The following is a 16,298-nucleotide window of genomic DNA, read 5'->3' on the forward strand; positions in this document are numbered from 1 at the left end:
TTTGAAAAGAGGAAAAAGTGACTTATTTGAAATCCGACTCTCGGTGCTGACTCTCAAAGGAACAGAAAGCAGCTTTTTAGCTGAGTTGGCAACAAGTCGACAAAAGAGGAATGGAAGACAGACAGTTATGACAGATGGGTGGATGGTACAGCCTTTTAAATAAACCGTGTGAACCTACTGTTAGCAACAAAGTAAACAGACAGTAAACAAGGTAACACATTTGCTAAGTGTTTGGCTACAAACATGTTGAGGTTTTGGGTTTGGTTTTTGTTTTTTTTGCCTCATAATAAAAAGTTTATAAGTTAAAGGAGAACCAATTGGACAGTTGATGAGCACCCGCTGTCAGTCAATCTTCTAGCCCAGTGGATGAAATTTGCTCTAACTTTGAGGCTGTTCCATTTATTCAAGTATTCAGGTTGAGAAATATCAAAATTCAGTCTGTGGTGTTACATATTTCTGGAAGGATCCAGACCTTCAAAGCTGAACCAATTCATAGACAGTTAATGAGGGACATCGAGTAGGAAGGCAGATGTGTGTATTTGGAGGGGTTTTCTGAGGTTTTGTTGGAAGATTTTTTTTTATTTAATAAAATAAAATGAAATATGAAATGTAGTCACCCTTCATTCTTTATATTTTCCTAGGAAAATGGGAAATAGATGCAGTATATAAGGCAAAAACGAGTTAGTACAATTCTAACGAGCTTGAAAGTCAATATTTGGTATGACCACCTTTATTCTTCAACACAGCCTGAACAACTTTTGTGTAATTTCTCCAAGTAGTCTTCAGGAATAGTTCTCCAGTCTTCTTAAAGGACAATCAAAGCTCTACTTCAGATGTTGGCTTCCTTTTGTTCAGTCGTCAGTCAAGATGATCCCACACTCCTTCAACATTGTTGAAGTCTGGGATCTGGGGAGGCCAATCCATGACTGACAGGTTTCACTTAGTGTTTTTTTTTCTATCCAGATATGATTTTACTGCATTGGCAGTTTGTTTGGTATCACAGTCATGCTGAAAAATGAATCCTTTCCCATTTAGATGCTTTCCAGGTGGTATTGCATGTTGGACCAAAAACCTGATGGTACTTTTGCATTCATACTTCCACCAATTCCACAAGATCTCCATCACCACTGGTTGACATGAATTGTGGAGTGGAGACTGCCCCTTATTCAAAAAATAAGTACACAATAGGAATATTAGAATTCTCACAGAAGGATCATCATGTTAAGATTGTAATAAAATATAATTCTTCTTTTTTGCACAAGAATAACACCACATAAAACCATAAAAGTGGAACTAAATACAGCCCAACTCATGCAATCATCCGTTTAATACACTGTGAACTTGAGTCTGCCCCCCAGCCCCCACCCCTTGAGTCTTTTCCCTCCACACTCAGCTATGTCTCCATCCAATCAACCCCCAAAAATTCCACATCACACTCAAGAATTATTATTTCCCCCTGGAGAGCTCCACACTTCACTTCATTTCCCACATTTCTCACTTTTCCTTTCTCGCTTATCTGTCCGTCACCTTTTTGTGCCCCATTACCACGCTGATGAGCACAAACCGTTGGAGAGGCTTGACCGTGAAATATCAGCCTTGTGCTGGTGCCTTTTATCAGAGCGCGAGCATAGCAGAGCACGTACCCACACCTTGTTTGTCTGCGGCTTATATTAATAACGCTGGTACCCGACGAGATAACAAGGGCATTTCCTATTATGAGCCTGCTTGGGAAAAGGGAAGAGGGAGGTACGCTTTAATTGTAAGCAGAACAGACCGTCAATGTAAGTGTGCGTGTGTGTGTGAGTGTAAAGCCAAGAAAGAAAAATAAGTCGTCAAAGGGAGGCAAAAGGGATAGACAACAAATACAGAGGAATTTAAAGCAGGCTAACCGAAGAAAAATGGGACCGAGCGAGATATGGAGAAGAGGAAGAAGAGTGGTATGCAAAAAAAAAAAGAAAAAAAATAAGATGATGACGGAGAAAGAAGAAAAAAAAAGTAGGCTGGAGAAAAGATGGAAAAAGTGGTGCACAGAGCCAAAGAAACAAAGAGAGAAGGGATGTGAGCAGGGGAACAGCAGACAGACAGAGAAGAATAAGAAAGTGTAAAAATGGCCTGAAGGCTTTGCTGATGGATGAAAACCAATCCACTGGCCATCCCATCCGTCACCTGACTGCACATAAATGAAGCAAACAACCACCCTGTGGAGCACAAAACCTCATCACAACATCACCTGCATGTGTGCACCTTGTAGCTTTGTCCAGTTATTTGGAAAGGCGCACACACATAAACACAGAAACACGCACGCGCGTCCGCAAAGGGTGACATCAGAGAACCAGCAGATAATCATCTCTTTGTGGTTTATCTTTTCATTTAATCTCCAATAAGCTTCATTCAGCTCCAGCCGTAAAGTAGCCATGAACAGATATTTTAGCTCTCCACGAAAACCTGACGTTGAACAATGGACCACACAAACCAGGCAGCAGCTGGCATGGTTTTAGGCCAATGCAGGGGGAGTCCCACATTATCCAGTTGTACTCAATTTGTGGTAAGAAAATGACAAATGATGAATAAGAATATGACAAATTTACATCACCAAGTATTTCAGTATGTTTAACGCTTGCACCTGTCTTGTAAGTGCAGTGAAGCTAAAGTAGCTAATAAAGCACTTAGCATGGGTTTGAATCCCACCTGTGGTCCTTCTTTTTCTCCGTTTTCCTGTCCGTCTCCACGATCGCTATCAAATAAAGGCAACAGGGCAAAAACAAGAGCACTCAGAAAGTGCAACTCTGTCCGAAGACCAAGGGCTTTGCTAAAACTTTGGATTTTGATGGTGTTTTTATTACCACATATTACAATGTTAGCCTGCTATGGTGTCCCCGTAACCTCATAGGGCTTCATATTACAAAAACAGTGTCTTGTACAGCCCTCTCCGTGCCCTTTCATATGATGTATTACTCGATATAGTTTCTTCAAATTTTGTTTTTCAAGGTCATCTTTGACCTTGGGCGCTAACAATTAAGGTCAAGGTCAAAGGCTTAGCCAATGTAAGTACTCCTCCCAGGTATAGTATACTGTTGTAAAGTTTGAAGATGGTCTATGAAAAAAACATATGAAGTTTTTACTGATTTCCACATTTGGTGTGAACTTACCCTTGACTCGAATTCCACACAAATTAAATCAGCTCGAGTTGTTATGTGTTTCTTCCTTAACAACGGCAGAAACAAAGCAGAAAATGATTTTGCAAAATACAACGATTTTGTTCTCACAAAGGCAAAAATGAAAAGGCTGTACAGAATATAGATAAGACTCTGTATGTGCGTGTAGGAGTGTGCATGCAGGCGTGTGTGTGTGTTTGTGTGTCTGCACCCTCCCTGCAGTGCCTCAGCCAGCGGAGCGTGAGATGAGGCGGCTCCCTTTGAGCGACATTATAGCGTCCCACCCCTGCAGTGTGTGACTGTGTGCGTACATGTCTACACCCGCCGCATCAGCAGCGCTTTACACCGAGGGGAAGGGACCGCGTACACGCGCTGCGTTCACTCAACCATCTCTGCCGTCCGTCACCTCCTCTCACCTCGGCCCTTCACACTCAGCATGCTGGTAATCATTTGTTGCCACTTGTTTACAGTTCACGCCCCTGCCTGTTACTTGCATTGCTCCGTGAGTAGTAAAGTAGTAGTAGTAAAGGCGCTCCAACTCAAGGTCCGCCTGTTGTGGATTTTTTATGAGGTATCAAGGCTGTCATGGAGACAGATTTGTAGGCATACAAAACTTTATTTGGTTTTAAAGGTGAACAAACCAGGAGATTATTTGAAACTCTGACCGAACAGCCACTATTCTAATTGTACATTCCCAGGCTGGAGTTAACTTGGAAGACTGACACCTCTGTTCAATACATCTGAACCTGTCACAAAACACAGCAAACACACACACATCAACCACAGAGAACCAGTCTTGTCAAATTCACACTCTAACAACAGGGGGCGAATGCATAACAACGCGTTACCCACAATTCTTGAGAAGTGGGACTCTGATTTCTCATTAGACTTTCCTCTTAGGCAATCTCAATTAACTGCATCCACAGTGTTTACTTGCCATTAACACACCACACATTTTTGCACTACAGGAAAGAGACTTGGTGCACAACACAAACACAGAGCAGCAGAATAGTCTAACGCGAGCTGAAGCGCCCTGTTATCCGTGAGAAAATTGCTGAGGGCCAGTGTGATTTGATGGCAGCGTGTGTTTCTTTGCGCATGAAAGCGATAAATAGTATGTGTCTAAGTGGAAACCGGTGCATTGTCAAGTGTGTGTGAAACATAGGAGGGAGTATATCTAAATTATGCATGTGTGTCCGTGTACTGTAAACGGGTTCATACATGCGTGTGCACTTGAACACATGCATGTTCTGTATGTCTGTTATGAGTCGAGAGTGAGTGTTCCCGCTGTGATTTGGCTGCTTAGAGTGAGTATCTCTGGGCATGATCAGGCTGGATTCCAAATACTGTATGTCAGGACAAACAAGTCTAGCTCCAGCAATGAGTGACATACTAGTTTGCAAACACACAGATACACACACACACACACCTACGTTTGGTATGCTTACCTAATAAGCTCAGAGGCTGTGTATCTCCAAATATTTTGCTTCTTTCTAGAGCTCACTTTCACAGAAACATATAAGGTGATGGAAGAAATGCAACAAGTTTTCTAAGCCACGCCACTATATTCTATTCTGCAGTCACAGCACAGTTAATACAGACGAGGCTGGCAAATATCTACCAGCTAGTCTTAATGGGTGATTAACTTGTCCAAATATGCAGGTTTTTCTAACCCCAGGTGAAGGCATTCATCATGGTTCAACAATTAACTCATCCAGCATTTTAGATTACCAGAACATTTGGTGCTTTCCCTGCTTTAAATTTCTTGCTACAAGCATTTCCTGGTTTTACTGAGGTGTGAAACAAGACATTTAAAATTTAACACCTGTCTGCTTTGTTTAGGTATGTGGTTTGGTGGAGGGAACTTCTGAGCAACACCTGCTAAACATCCATAGACTGTCTTGAAAACTGTGTACTTGTGTTTCTTTCGAAAAAAAACAAAAGGTTCAGCGAGTCCCCCTTACATTGTAGGAAACAAATTCAATTCTTGCAAGGGTCAGCAGTGTTTAGGAGAGGTAGAAGAGTATGAGTGATAACCAGACTCACGCACTGTAGATCAATATCCTCTTTTTATTATTAGAATTGCTCTCTCGTTTTTTATTCTCCTCATTTGTCAAAGCCTCCGTCTAATAGTTTATTTCCCTCCAGTTTCTCGATCCTGTCTTCATTCTCTGACTGGATCTGTCCCATTTCTCACCATGAGCCTCCTAATCTTTACAAGGAGTGGACCCGATACGTTTTCAGCCACTAATTTGACCAACCACAAAGGCAATGGTCTTTTCTCCACGAACAGCTCTCTTTATTTGAGAAATGACAGGCCTCACATAGTCAAATTACAGATTAAGGTGTGAGATGTGTGCAGCACTGAACCAAAGGCACAAAGTTCCTGAAAAGGTGGAATGGAAACTTAATTATATCACATCTGCCTACCAAGCTCCGGACATGGGTGTGTACTTGACAGTTTTTGCTAGTAAGTTCTCAGCCTACAGTGGCTTCCCTCAACCAGAATGTGTTGACCACATGAGCGGCTGTTGTGTGTGTTTCCTCTTTCTCAAAGAAAAACTCAAGAAAAATATCTAAAAAGCCACATCTTCTGTAGCTGTAAACAACTTTTGGCTGAGAAATTGAAAAAAAAACCCCAAAAACCAACCAACCTGCGACATGGCAAGTTCTCTTTTTCTGTTTATGTGAAAATATTCACATGTTGAACATGTGGAGTTCAAATAAAAGCCACTTCTGTGATGTTGTGATGTCTACACAGCTGACCGTCAAAGGTTTTACAGTCACAAAATAAAACAAATACTTGCAATAGCTCAATAAAACTACAGATAACTGTCGAAATTATTAGCTAAGAGTGTGTAATAGTGTTTGTTTTGGTTGTCATGTGACTAAAAAGAGATCTATGAGTCATTGAAACATAAAAAGGCACCTAAGTCGAAGAATAAAGCAGTGTTGTGTCTACATAACAGACAAGAAACAAGCTATTTAAAAATGTATCCTAAAGCATTTTATTACTAATAGTGCATTCAAAAATATAATTTGTTCCATTTCCTTTATCTGAATCTACAAAACTGCCAGTGATAACACAATTTGACTTGAAATGAAATAGTATTTTTGCACTAAGAAGCTAATTCCCGAAGAGCTACAAGCTCAAATTTGGCATTTCTCAGCATGGTGTGCACTGTATCCATAAAAAAATCTGAGGGGTTTGGACAAATAGAGGATAAAAGAAGTGCTGGGCCTAAAAAAATCTATCAACAGCTGATGAAAAGTATCTGAAAGTTATGTCCATAAGAAATAAGAGAAAAACCCAGAAAAATTGCGACACAGGACCTGAGAAATCCATCTGTACTTCCATCTACTGATCACTGAAACGTCATCAGAAGTGGTCTCAGTGGAAGGGTGGCTGACAGAAGCCATTCTGAAGGAAAGAAAACGGGGAGAAAAGGCTGAGGTATGCCAAATTACACAAGAGCTGGGCTGAAAATCAGTGACAATTTTCTTATGGAGTGATGAATCCAGACTTTACTATTCCAGAGCCCGTATTCAACATTGCTGAAGCAGTGTGGGATTTGAATTTCCTTCAAGGAGACTGGACAACTACTCCTGAAAACTATTTCAAGAAATTACAACAATGCTTGTCTAGGAGAGTTCAGGCTGTGTTGAAGAATAAAGGCAGCCATACCAAATGTTGACTTTCAAGCTTGTTAGAACCGTAGCTTCTCTGCTTTTGCCATGTATTTCCATGTATGTTTGCTTATGTTTCTGCTGCACCTTTTTTCCATTTTCCCAGCAAAAAATAAAGAAATGAGATGTTGCCCAAGTACCGCAAACTCATGTAGCAACCTAAATTATTAATACCCATTGGTAAATTGTGTAAGTTGTGTAATAAAATAGGGCTAGCGGTTTATCTGTTGGGTAACAGCTGAAGTTGCGAGTAAAGATTAGCCAAAGATGATGGATAAACAGTTAGAGAACAGTGTCAAGCAAAAATTATAAATAAAATAAATTACAAATTCTTTTGCTAAAAGTATGACTAGCAGTTAAATTATTAGCTAACAGTGGATTACCAGTGCTAGCTAACTGTAAGAATGCATTTTTAGCTACATGTAGTGGTTAAACAGGTTCAGCTGGACAGTAATAGCTGATAGATACAGAAGTAGCTGAAAGCACTGGATTGAAAAAGTACGTTAATAGTAAACTACAGCTGACAGAGTTGTTTGAAACAAATTTCCAAAGTCCCTCTGACATGGCTGTGAGGGTGGGCAGCTAAAAAGTGGACAAAGCTGTTCTAATCTTTCACGTTGCTTTTATCTCCTCCGGACCAGTACAGCAGAAACTGCGTGGAGAGGGACAATAATTACATTTAGCTCCTCCATTTCTCCGTTCCAGATCAATGATGGAAAGAAAAGCTCTTTGCAACAACATCACATAATAGCATTTTCCATTTTCATAAGAGCAGAAACTACTCAAATCAAAGCAAGCTTGACATTAAACAAAAACACTCGCACACAGCAACACGCACTTCCTCCAGACTCAAGCCTGCATATTTCTTCCCCTCAGGGCAAATGCAGGGTAATTGTAAAATCTGAGGTGCACATCCAAACGCTCCACTGTTTGCCTACCAATGACGGGGCTGATGTCCTTGCTTGTTAAAGCCTAACTGACTGTGAAATGTGTGTAGTCTGCTAAACAACATCTTGACAGCCTATGATGAAACAATAGTCGCGCAGCAATCAGACAGAGAGTGATTATGCTTTACCCTTTCAGCAGGAGGACCTTCAGGCCTGGGGCAGCAGCATCACTGGGCTCTCTATCAGACCAGACACATTATGGCCAGTTTTAATGAGCGCCGACCCGCCTGCAGCTGCTCAGCCTCCACCCCTCTAAAATACAGAACCATTTTTTGATGCAAATGACTTTCTACCAAGTCATTTTACTAACATGTGTTACAACTTGAAGTTACAGTTTTACCATGCATGTATTTCTATTTCCTGGAATCACCTGCTTAACAGGTATCATATTCGTGAGCTAGGAGGTGTCAAAGCACAGTGTAGTTGACTATTTTGATGTTTCTGAACCAACCAGTAAGAAAAAGAAGCAATAAAAGGTTCAAAATTCCTTAAAAATGACCAAGAACTTGTGTGGAAACCTGTTGGATTCTTGTGGTTATAGAGTAAAAGCACACAGCGGCCAGGCCGCAAAATTTCCAAACCTTGCAACTCTTTCGGGAACACTCACTCATTTCCCTTCTTCCATACAACAGCTGCACATACCCAGCCCCTCATCTCCATTCAAATTCCAGCATTAGCAGCAAGGCTATGAATACTCTAGAGTTAAAACTGTCACAAAGCATTCAGCTCGCCCTCCATTCGCCCAACACACTTGCTTTTACAGTGACAGAGATTTAACCATACGCAGACATCCCGCTCTGACCCGTCTGACATGTGCATGTTATAAGCTGCAAAAGCCCGCCAGCTACTTTCTATAAACATAATATGACATGATCATACCCCATCAGGCTGAGCGTTTCGCCATTTTTAAAGCATCGTTCCCAATCCTCTCATTTCCATAAAGGCTTAAAGGCCTGAATGGCACTCATTGTTGCTCTATGGAAAACAAGTAAACAAATTAAAGATCAGTTTTGTCACAGAGGTGGGTATTCATACATAGGGCTCTTATCAAGTGATGTCAGGGGAAAGAGGAAAAGGAGGACAAAAAAAAACAAAAAACATAAAAACACAAATTTGTTAATGTTTAGCATGTGACACGAGGAACTCAGAGAGAAGCTGAAACAAAGCACAAACTGTGTTTGCTGAAGTGAAGTGAATGTCAACTTCTGTGAAAAGCCAGACCGCTGCAGGGTGAATGGTCTGCCAACATATCGTATTCAACTGAGCACAGACGGAGGGAGGATGGGGGTCTTTTTTTGGGGTGGCATTTGGCTCTGTTTGCCTGTGTGAGTGTGCGTGCCAACGTGTGCAGGAGAGGGGGAGACTTGGGAGGCAAATCTGGGAGAAGTGACAGAGCGTGAAAAGGGGGGTGTTTATTTATCCGGCAGGTGAGCCGAGGGAAAATTCGTATTCACGATTACAGGGAGGGAAAGCTGTCTGAGGTTCATCTGCATCTTGCTGTATATGCATGTGCATGCAGTAGGGCATGCATGGCTGCTTGGAGCTATGAAGAGGGAGGAAAGACAGCCCATACTTGTTAGTGTCAATGAGGAGGAGCAGTGGGGGGGATCCACAGGGCTCAACATCCACGCACATGACCATATCTGTGTGTATGGTAAAGTTAATATGCATCTTTAAAAAAACAGACAGTGATCTCGTGATCCTTAAAAGAATCACCAGGAATTTCCTAAAAACATCATAAGCTATAAGCTCGTGCAAAACTTAAGCAATAGATGTTATGGGGGGAGGTTGCATCCTTTAAAGCGCATGCACCGTTTTTCATTTTAAAGCTCGATGTACTGCAGCAGCCCTAAACCGTACACAAAGTGTGCAGGGGAAAAAAACGAGATTTAAGACACAGACAGCTCGCCACTCTTGGGAATCAGCAGGAAAGACGAAACGCTCAGCAGAGGGCAACAAGTCCCTGTCTCAGCGTGACTGTCACCGCTTCTTAAATTTGGTTTGACTGCGAGCACCGAGGCTGCCTCTGCGTGCCGCAGTCACAACTCTCAGTACACTCAGCCTGTGCGTGAAGTTTCCCAATGCAGCCCTCCACACACAGACAGTCACCCAAAAGAGAGGCATAACACTGGATATACCGACTACATATTAAAAACAACAACAACGAATAAAAACACAACTTCTACACACAGCTGTGAAGATGCACTCACCGGAGGGGAGAAGACAGTCTAAAAACCCAGCATTCAGCGGCCGCTCTGAATAGAAAAGTGCGCCTGGCTTTTCCAGCTGAGCTCTTAACCTCTGTCCACGCCGTCGACGCGCTGCATGAAGCCGGTGTGAGAGTGATCGGTGTCCGCTGAGGCCACACGGAGCGATGCGGCTCGTCCTTCAGCCTGCGCGCATTTCAGGACGCTCACTTCAGCCTGCTCCGCCGTTCCAGCCAGCCAGGACGCTGCTGTGAGGAGGAGGGGGCGGAGGAGGAGTGCCAGAGAGCTGCCCCCGCAGGGCTTCACGGGAAATGTAGTCGGACATTTCTATTAGTGGCCTTGACCGTCTCCCATTAGCTTGCGATTGATGTGCAGCAGGGTCACTTCTTTTTCAGGGCACTTAACCCTGTTCGTTTAATTCAAATGTAAGCATTACGAGGGATTATGGGATGATTACCTGGCTGCTATGTAGACATTTTTGAGTGTTCAGAAGTGAAGTAACCGTGTGTGAGGTTTATTAAATCCCTCTCACGGTGAAGAAAACCCACAAATTATGTATCATTTATTTTTTACGATGCCTAAAACATTATAACTAATTACAGTAATTAGTTCAATCCAGACCAGTGCATGCAATACACTGAAGAGTGTAACAGTTCCAGGCTGTTGTGCAATAGTCTCTCATACTTGTAGCTTTGTACTTTGCACAGATTACTGGAAGGAACTCAGCAGGAACGTTTTTTTGTTATTTACTGATTTATGAGTTTTTGTGCGTAATTTATATTTAATAGGTTTACAGAGAGGCAGTGAAACAGGGAGCACTCACTAATGAGAAAGAGCACTCAGTGTGTTTGATTTCTTTCCATTTTGTCAGCAGTACGATGATTCTGTGTTACAGATACGCCCTTATGATTCCTCTCAGTGGCGGGGCCCTTTGCCACAATCCTCCACCTTTCCCCAGAAGTGAATTCACCCCTATTACCCATCAGCCATTCATTTGGAGGCCGTTACAGTCACTTCTGATTCATTCTTTCATACTACAGCCTCTTTGGTTTACAGTCATACCTAACTTGGGTGTCATTCTCAAGGTGGAAACAACAATTCAAAACAGGGTTTTGGCACCAGAGCATGAATTTCTTTCGACATGTTGCAGAAATAGCAATGATGGAGCCTTGTGGCAAAGAAAAAGACATGGCAGATCATGTTAAACACCACAGCTTCCCAGGGGGACCATCTCCTAAGTTCATATTGTGCTCAGGCAGAGGCCTTCATAAATGAACTCCAACACCAAGACAATACCCTTTTTTTTTCTGAGGTCAACATCCCCTGGAGCATTTATTGTTTCTGACCGCCCTCTCCCCAACTTTCTTACAGTAAGCCTCCAACAACTACTTATTGTGTGTGAGTGTGTGCATGTGTGTGCGCGTGTGTGGTGGGAGGTGTATAGGAAATGCTTCGGCATCTCAGTAGCCTTAATGTTTAAATTTAGAGCCCTCGTGCCTCTGCTGACTGTTACAGGCTGGGTCAGGCTGTCGCTCACAGGAAAGAGACTTGAGGCGTGTCAGAGCTGGGATAAACAGCACACACTCTGGCTTACTGATCTGAGAACAACACATTTGTTCTGCTTACTCCCTGACACCAGGCAGGGGTGTCTATAAATACCCAGCTGCAGCGAGCAGAGGTCAAGAAAGTGCAGAGGCCTTGATAAAGTTTAGATGAGGTAAATAGTATGTGCAAGGTTTCTTCTTCTTCTTCTTCTTCTTCTTTTTTAAGTCACAGGAAAACAAACTGTTCAATGAGAGGAATATATCACCAAAAACATTTTTAAGCATCATTCTCTTGAGAAGTATTAAAGGGGTCACGCCCAAAATGTGCAAAAAAATAGCGTTTTCACTTTTTTCTGACGCCTTCAAGAGCTTAAATGTTGAAAGACGTGGACACTTCCCATCCTCCTTGTCTATTTGATTATGAAACGTGCCTGTTAGATTGTCTATTTGAACAGCAGCACCTCCTTTATTGACTTATTTCCTCACAGACCCCCTTCTCCATCGTCCTGATGATTGCACAACTGAAGGTGCCACGGTCACTTTTCCTCTGATTTTGTCACTATGATTGGGGATGTTGGAGTTTACATAACAGTCAGTATTTTGTATAAAGGCCGTGTTGCAACTTGTGTTGTTATCAGTGAACTGCTTCCACTAGTGAAGCTATCACTGGGAGTACTACAGCAGCATTGCACCAATAATTTACTCTGTGAAGTCACAGGAAACGCTGATATTAAACAGACAGTGCATAACTAAGTAGACAATGCCTAACTTCACAAGTTAATGCATAATGTCTGAGAGGGGAAAACATTTGTTGGTGTGTCAATGCTTTGCTTATAAATGATCTTATGAATGATCTGTGGCAGATGACTGCAAGGATAGGAAAACACCTGCTTTAATAACTATGAATGCAAGCTAAAAAAAATCATGATCACCTTCCATTCTTTATTAAATAACAGCTCCATGTCCTGTTCAATAATAATTACCTTTGTATGGACCTGTTAGTGTGGCAGCTAATGAAATCCTTAATCCTGTGGCGCCCTCTCGTGGCTCATGTGAGAAACCCCACTCTGGCGAGGTTAGAGGTCATTAAACCGAAAACATGGCGGCTCCCAGTAAAGCGACCGTGGTGTTAAAGGCTGTGAAGAAAATAACCGTTCAGTTTTGTCCGTTCGAGTCCAATGTCCGGTCCACACGGTAAGAAAGGCGCGTTTGACGCTGCTGTTGTGTCGGAGAGCCGTTCGGTGTGCCTGAAAGGCGGGTGACGGTCGTAATTTGACAATACGGCTGTTAGCGACAGCCAGCAGCCACCAACCGCGACGTTATTTCATGTTGTATGTAGCGTATAGCTCGTTGATGCTTGTCGGAACAGACTGTGGTTATGCTGGCTTTCATGCTTAGTAAAGACACCCTTAAAACATTCAACATGTGATTAATGTTAATTAAAGAAACCCTCCGTAAATTCATAGCAACACTATAGGACATGCTGCACGAAGTCTCGTCTAAACTCTTTTAATGGAAGGTTTAAAAAGAAGTTTTGCTTAAAGTAACTTGCATTTGTTTTGTTAGTTATTTAGATTGCACGTGACATTATACAGTCATTACACGCCATTATACACCGGCCACTTTGTTATTGGGTAGTGATTTCCCACGTTTCTGTGTGTTTATACTGCGCAAATGTCACAGCAGAAATTGAGAAATTCAGAGCATGCAATGTTTTTCCAACCTGCTGTATGAATATTAGCCTCAGTTTCCTGTTGTTAGCTAACTTGAATGCCAGAGTGGTCTTCTGCTGCCACAGCCCACCAACTTCAAGGTTTGACACACTGTGTTCAGAGATGCTCTTCTGCATCTGCATGGTTGTAATGAGTGGTTGTTTGATTTACTGTTGACTACCTGTTAGCTTGAAGCAGTCTTGCCATTCTATTCTGCTCTATGACCTCAAAAAGGCATTTTAACCCAGATGACTGCGGCTGGATATTTTCTCCCAGAGATGGTTGTGCGGGAAAATCCCAGCAGATCAGCAGTTTGTGAAATACTCAGACCAGCTTGTCTGGCACCAACAACCATGACATGCTCAAAGTCACTCGGTTGATGCTCGGTTTGAACTTCAGCAGGTTGTCTACACACCTAGGTATATGTACATGCCCATGCCATGTGACTGGCTGATTAGATACTTGCGTTAACGAGCATTTGAAGAGGTGTAACTATTAAAGTGGCCTTAGAGTGTACATTACTGCCTAAATCAACGGTTCACAAAGGAAATATTTATTACTGATGTTTAAACACTATTTTAATGTTTAATGTTTGCCGGTTTGGTGTCAACCTTACTTTGAATCTGTAGAGTAACTAGTGATTACTGCTGTAAAATCAATGCAATGGAGTTTAGTGTGTCATACTCGATGTCCCCCACTGTGGAAATATTCACATCTACTACAGTACCTCGAGTTGTGCTAACATACCATACTATAACAAATGTACTTTGTCACTTTAATGTGCTATACGGTAAATCTAAAAAAGCTTTTTTTGTCCTGTCCCACAGGGAGTTTCTGGCCTTAGTGGGCTCAGAGAAGGCCAGAACTACCAACATGAACTGTGAGGTGATAACAGTGGTGAAACATGACAAGTCTGAGCCCGTAGTGGATATCACTTATGGTAAGTATGACGTGAGCACATCAGAATGAGTGGGGGAGGCAGAGTTTGGTCCATAAGTAGTTTTTTTTCTCTAGTTTTACCTTAGTACTCCACCACAGTGGATTTTAAATTAAACAATCAAGATGTCACTCGAGGGGTTTAACGAAATTATTGCATTAACTGTGTAGAAATTACAGCTATTTTTATACACAGTCCACTATTTTCACATGTTGAAGAGGAATAAAATGTGATTCATGTAGTTTTATAGGTGGGGAGGCCTGCTCACTTGTTATTTCATGACAAATTGAGGAGATCGATCTGGAGATGGTTGTTGAGCTGTCAGTATGAGGTCCAGTTACATGCTCATATATCATATGATTACACTTCAAGACCTAATGGGAGTGTTCTCATGGGTGGAGTTATTTTGGATGAGATAGTTGCCGTCGTTCCCTCAGCTGTCTGAAGTGATGTGTAGTTTCATAACTGGCTCGTCTAGCACTTATGAAATTTAGCAGTGAAATGTTAATAATGCATACAAAAGTAGCTGTCTGACTTTTTTAACCAGCTGCTAAGACAGAATATGTCGTTTTATACAGGTGCGTTAATTTTTCATCAAGAACTTGTATTTGTGCATAAAGTCTTTCTCAATGTGGGGTTAAGGTGGTGTCCAATTCATGCTGTCTCCACCACTCTCTCACATTTTCAGCCTGGTGCCTCCATCTTATGTATCTTCCCCTGTCAGGGAAGAAAACATCATTTTTTTTCATAGAAAATTTTGGCCATTCAGTTTTTTCAGGTAGTCAGCTGATCTCAGTTTGTGGTCAGAAATTGTTGCCTAACATCAACCTGACCAACTGAAGTAATCCCTGATGATAACACCGCCCGCACAGAGTTTTACGGTAGGCACTAGGCCATCCATCTCTCTTCTTACCCTGATGCATCCATCACTCTGGAGCACCAAATCATAACTACAATCACCTCCAGGCACAACAATGATACGGCCACTAAGACGTTCGCTTTAACCTTTGACTCAAGACAGTCGTAACTTGGTTTAATTTTCTCTCTTTTTGGTTATGTTTTTAAAAAGCCTATTCCAGATATGTTACGGGAGCCAAAGATGATAAGTGTGCTCATTCTTAAAGCTCAAAAACAGCATAAAGTCCTGGAAATGGTGCACATGTGCAGTTCATACACTCAGAAACATATGACCCGGTCTTGGAATTTCATACAATTAGCATCACTCACACAGTGAGTCAGGCTTTTACAAAACTGCAGATGTCTGCCACAGGTCAGCAGAGCCGCAGCGTGTCTTACTTGACTTTTGCGCAGAGTGAACTTTTAAACATTTCCTTTCTGTACTCCTTAAGCATGTTATTCTTATGAGTCATCTCATTGTGTTTATGTCCTTTTCCGCAGTAGACGGAGAGAAGCTGCTGATGAAGGGAGCAAATTTGACCAGCAGTGAGATGCTGAGTGCTTTTCAATCCCGCTGCGTCGCCAAGGACCCGCAGGCAAAAGTTGGAGAGAAGAAATAATCATGAGCTTGGCAGATGTGTATTTATCTGTGAATATTGTTGAACATGTACAGTAAAACTATTCCATTTCATACATATGGTGTTGACTGGCTTTAATTTAAAATGTTGTGTTGGTTAAATATTTAATGGTCAAATTCTTCTGTCTCCTTTTAACTAAACAGTAAAAAATAAAGAGTACTGTATCGTTTTTGTCATATGGCCAGAGTTTCTCTCAGCTGGGTTATTTCCCAACAACATTAGCCGGATCAATTAAAATGCTTTAACTGCTAAAAAAAAAAAAAAAGTGCTGCGATCAGTACGGGGTCACGGTGTGTCCTTGCATAATGTGACATTTTCCTGATAAAGGAGACCATTCCAGTGTTTGAGAGAGCGTCATGCAAGCTCCAACCTTTGACACAGCAAAGCTGAAATGTAATTTGGCACAGAGTTTTACATCCAGCCCATCTGAAAAGGAGAAAAAAGCCTTTCACCCAGTCACAGATGAGTGAAATCCTGCCCTCTCACATAGTCAACCTCTGTCCCGTTAGCATCTGTGACTTAATGTTTTATTAATGAATCATTATTGCATCCACACACTTATTTTTTGGCAGGT

At 41.9% G+C, this 16,298-nt stretch overlaps 2 protein-coding genes across 2 annotated transcripts in view; one reads left to right on the forward strand and one right to left on the reverse strand.

Moving 5' to 3' along the window:
• pag1 (phosphoprotein membrane anchor with glycosphingolipid microdomains 1) overlaps nucleotides 1-10,234 on the reverse strand; it is a 59,865-nt gene extending 49,631 nt beyond the window's left edge. The window contains exon 1 of the mRNA XM_031742320.2: nucleotides 10,000-10,234. The gene's annotated coding sequence lies outside the window, so the exon portion shown is untranslated. The remainder of the gene's footprint in view (nucleotides 1-9,999) is intronic.
• A 2,358-nt stretch (nucleotides 10,235-12,592) lies between these two features.
• mrpl53 (mitochondrial ribosomal protein L53) lies at nucleotides 12,593-15,781 on the forward strand. Its single transcript, XM_031742176.2, has 3 exons — nucleotides 12,593-12,734; nucleotides 14,080-14,192; nucleotides 15,588-15,781. Exons 1-3 carry the CDS (start codon nucleotides 12,640-12,642, stop codon nucleotides 15,704-15,706), a joined length of 327 nt encoding a protein of 108 aa, XP_031598036.1. The 5' UTR covers nucleotides 12,593-12,639; the 3' UTR covers nucleotides 15,707-15,781.
• Nucleotides 15,782-16,298: the final 517 nt, after the last annotated feature.

This window comes from Oreochromis aureus, linkage group 22 (assembly GCF_013358895.1).
Source record: "Oreochromis aureus strain Israel breed Guangdong linkage group 22, ZZ_aureus, whole genome shotgun sequence".
NCBI lineage: Eukaryota > Metazoa > Chordata > Actinopteri > Cichliformes > Cichlidae > Oreochromis > Oreochromis aureus.

Coding starts and splice junctions, on each gene's coding strand:
- mrpl53 (XM_031742176.2), top strand. CDS start 12,640: ATGGCGGCTCCCAGTAAAGCGACCGTGGTGTTAAAGGCTGTGAAGAAA. Junction 12,735..14,079: donor TCCAATGTCCGGTCCACACG/GTAAGAAAGGCG, acceptor CCTGTCCCACAG/GGAGTTTCTGGCCTTAGTGG. Junction 14,193..15,587: donor CGTAGTGGATATCACTTATG/GTAAGTATGACG, acceptor CCTTTTCCGCAG/TAGACGGAGAGAAGCTGCTG.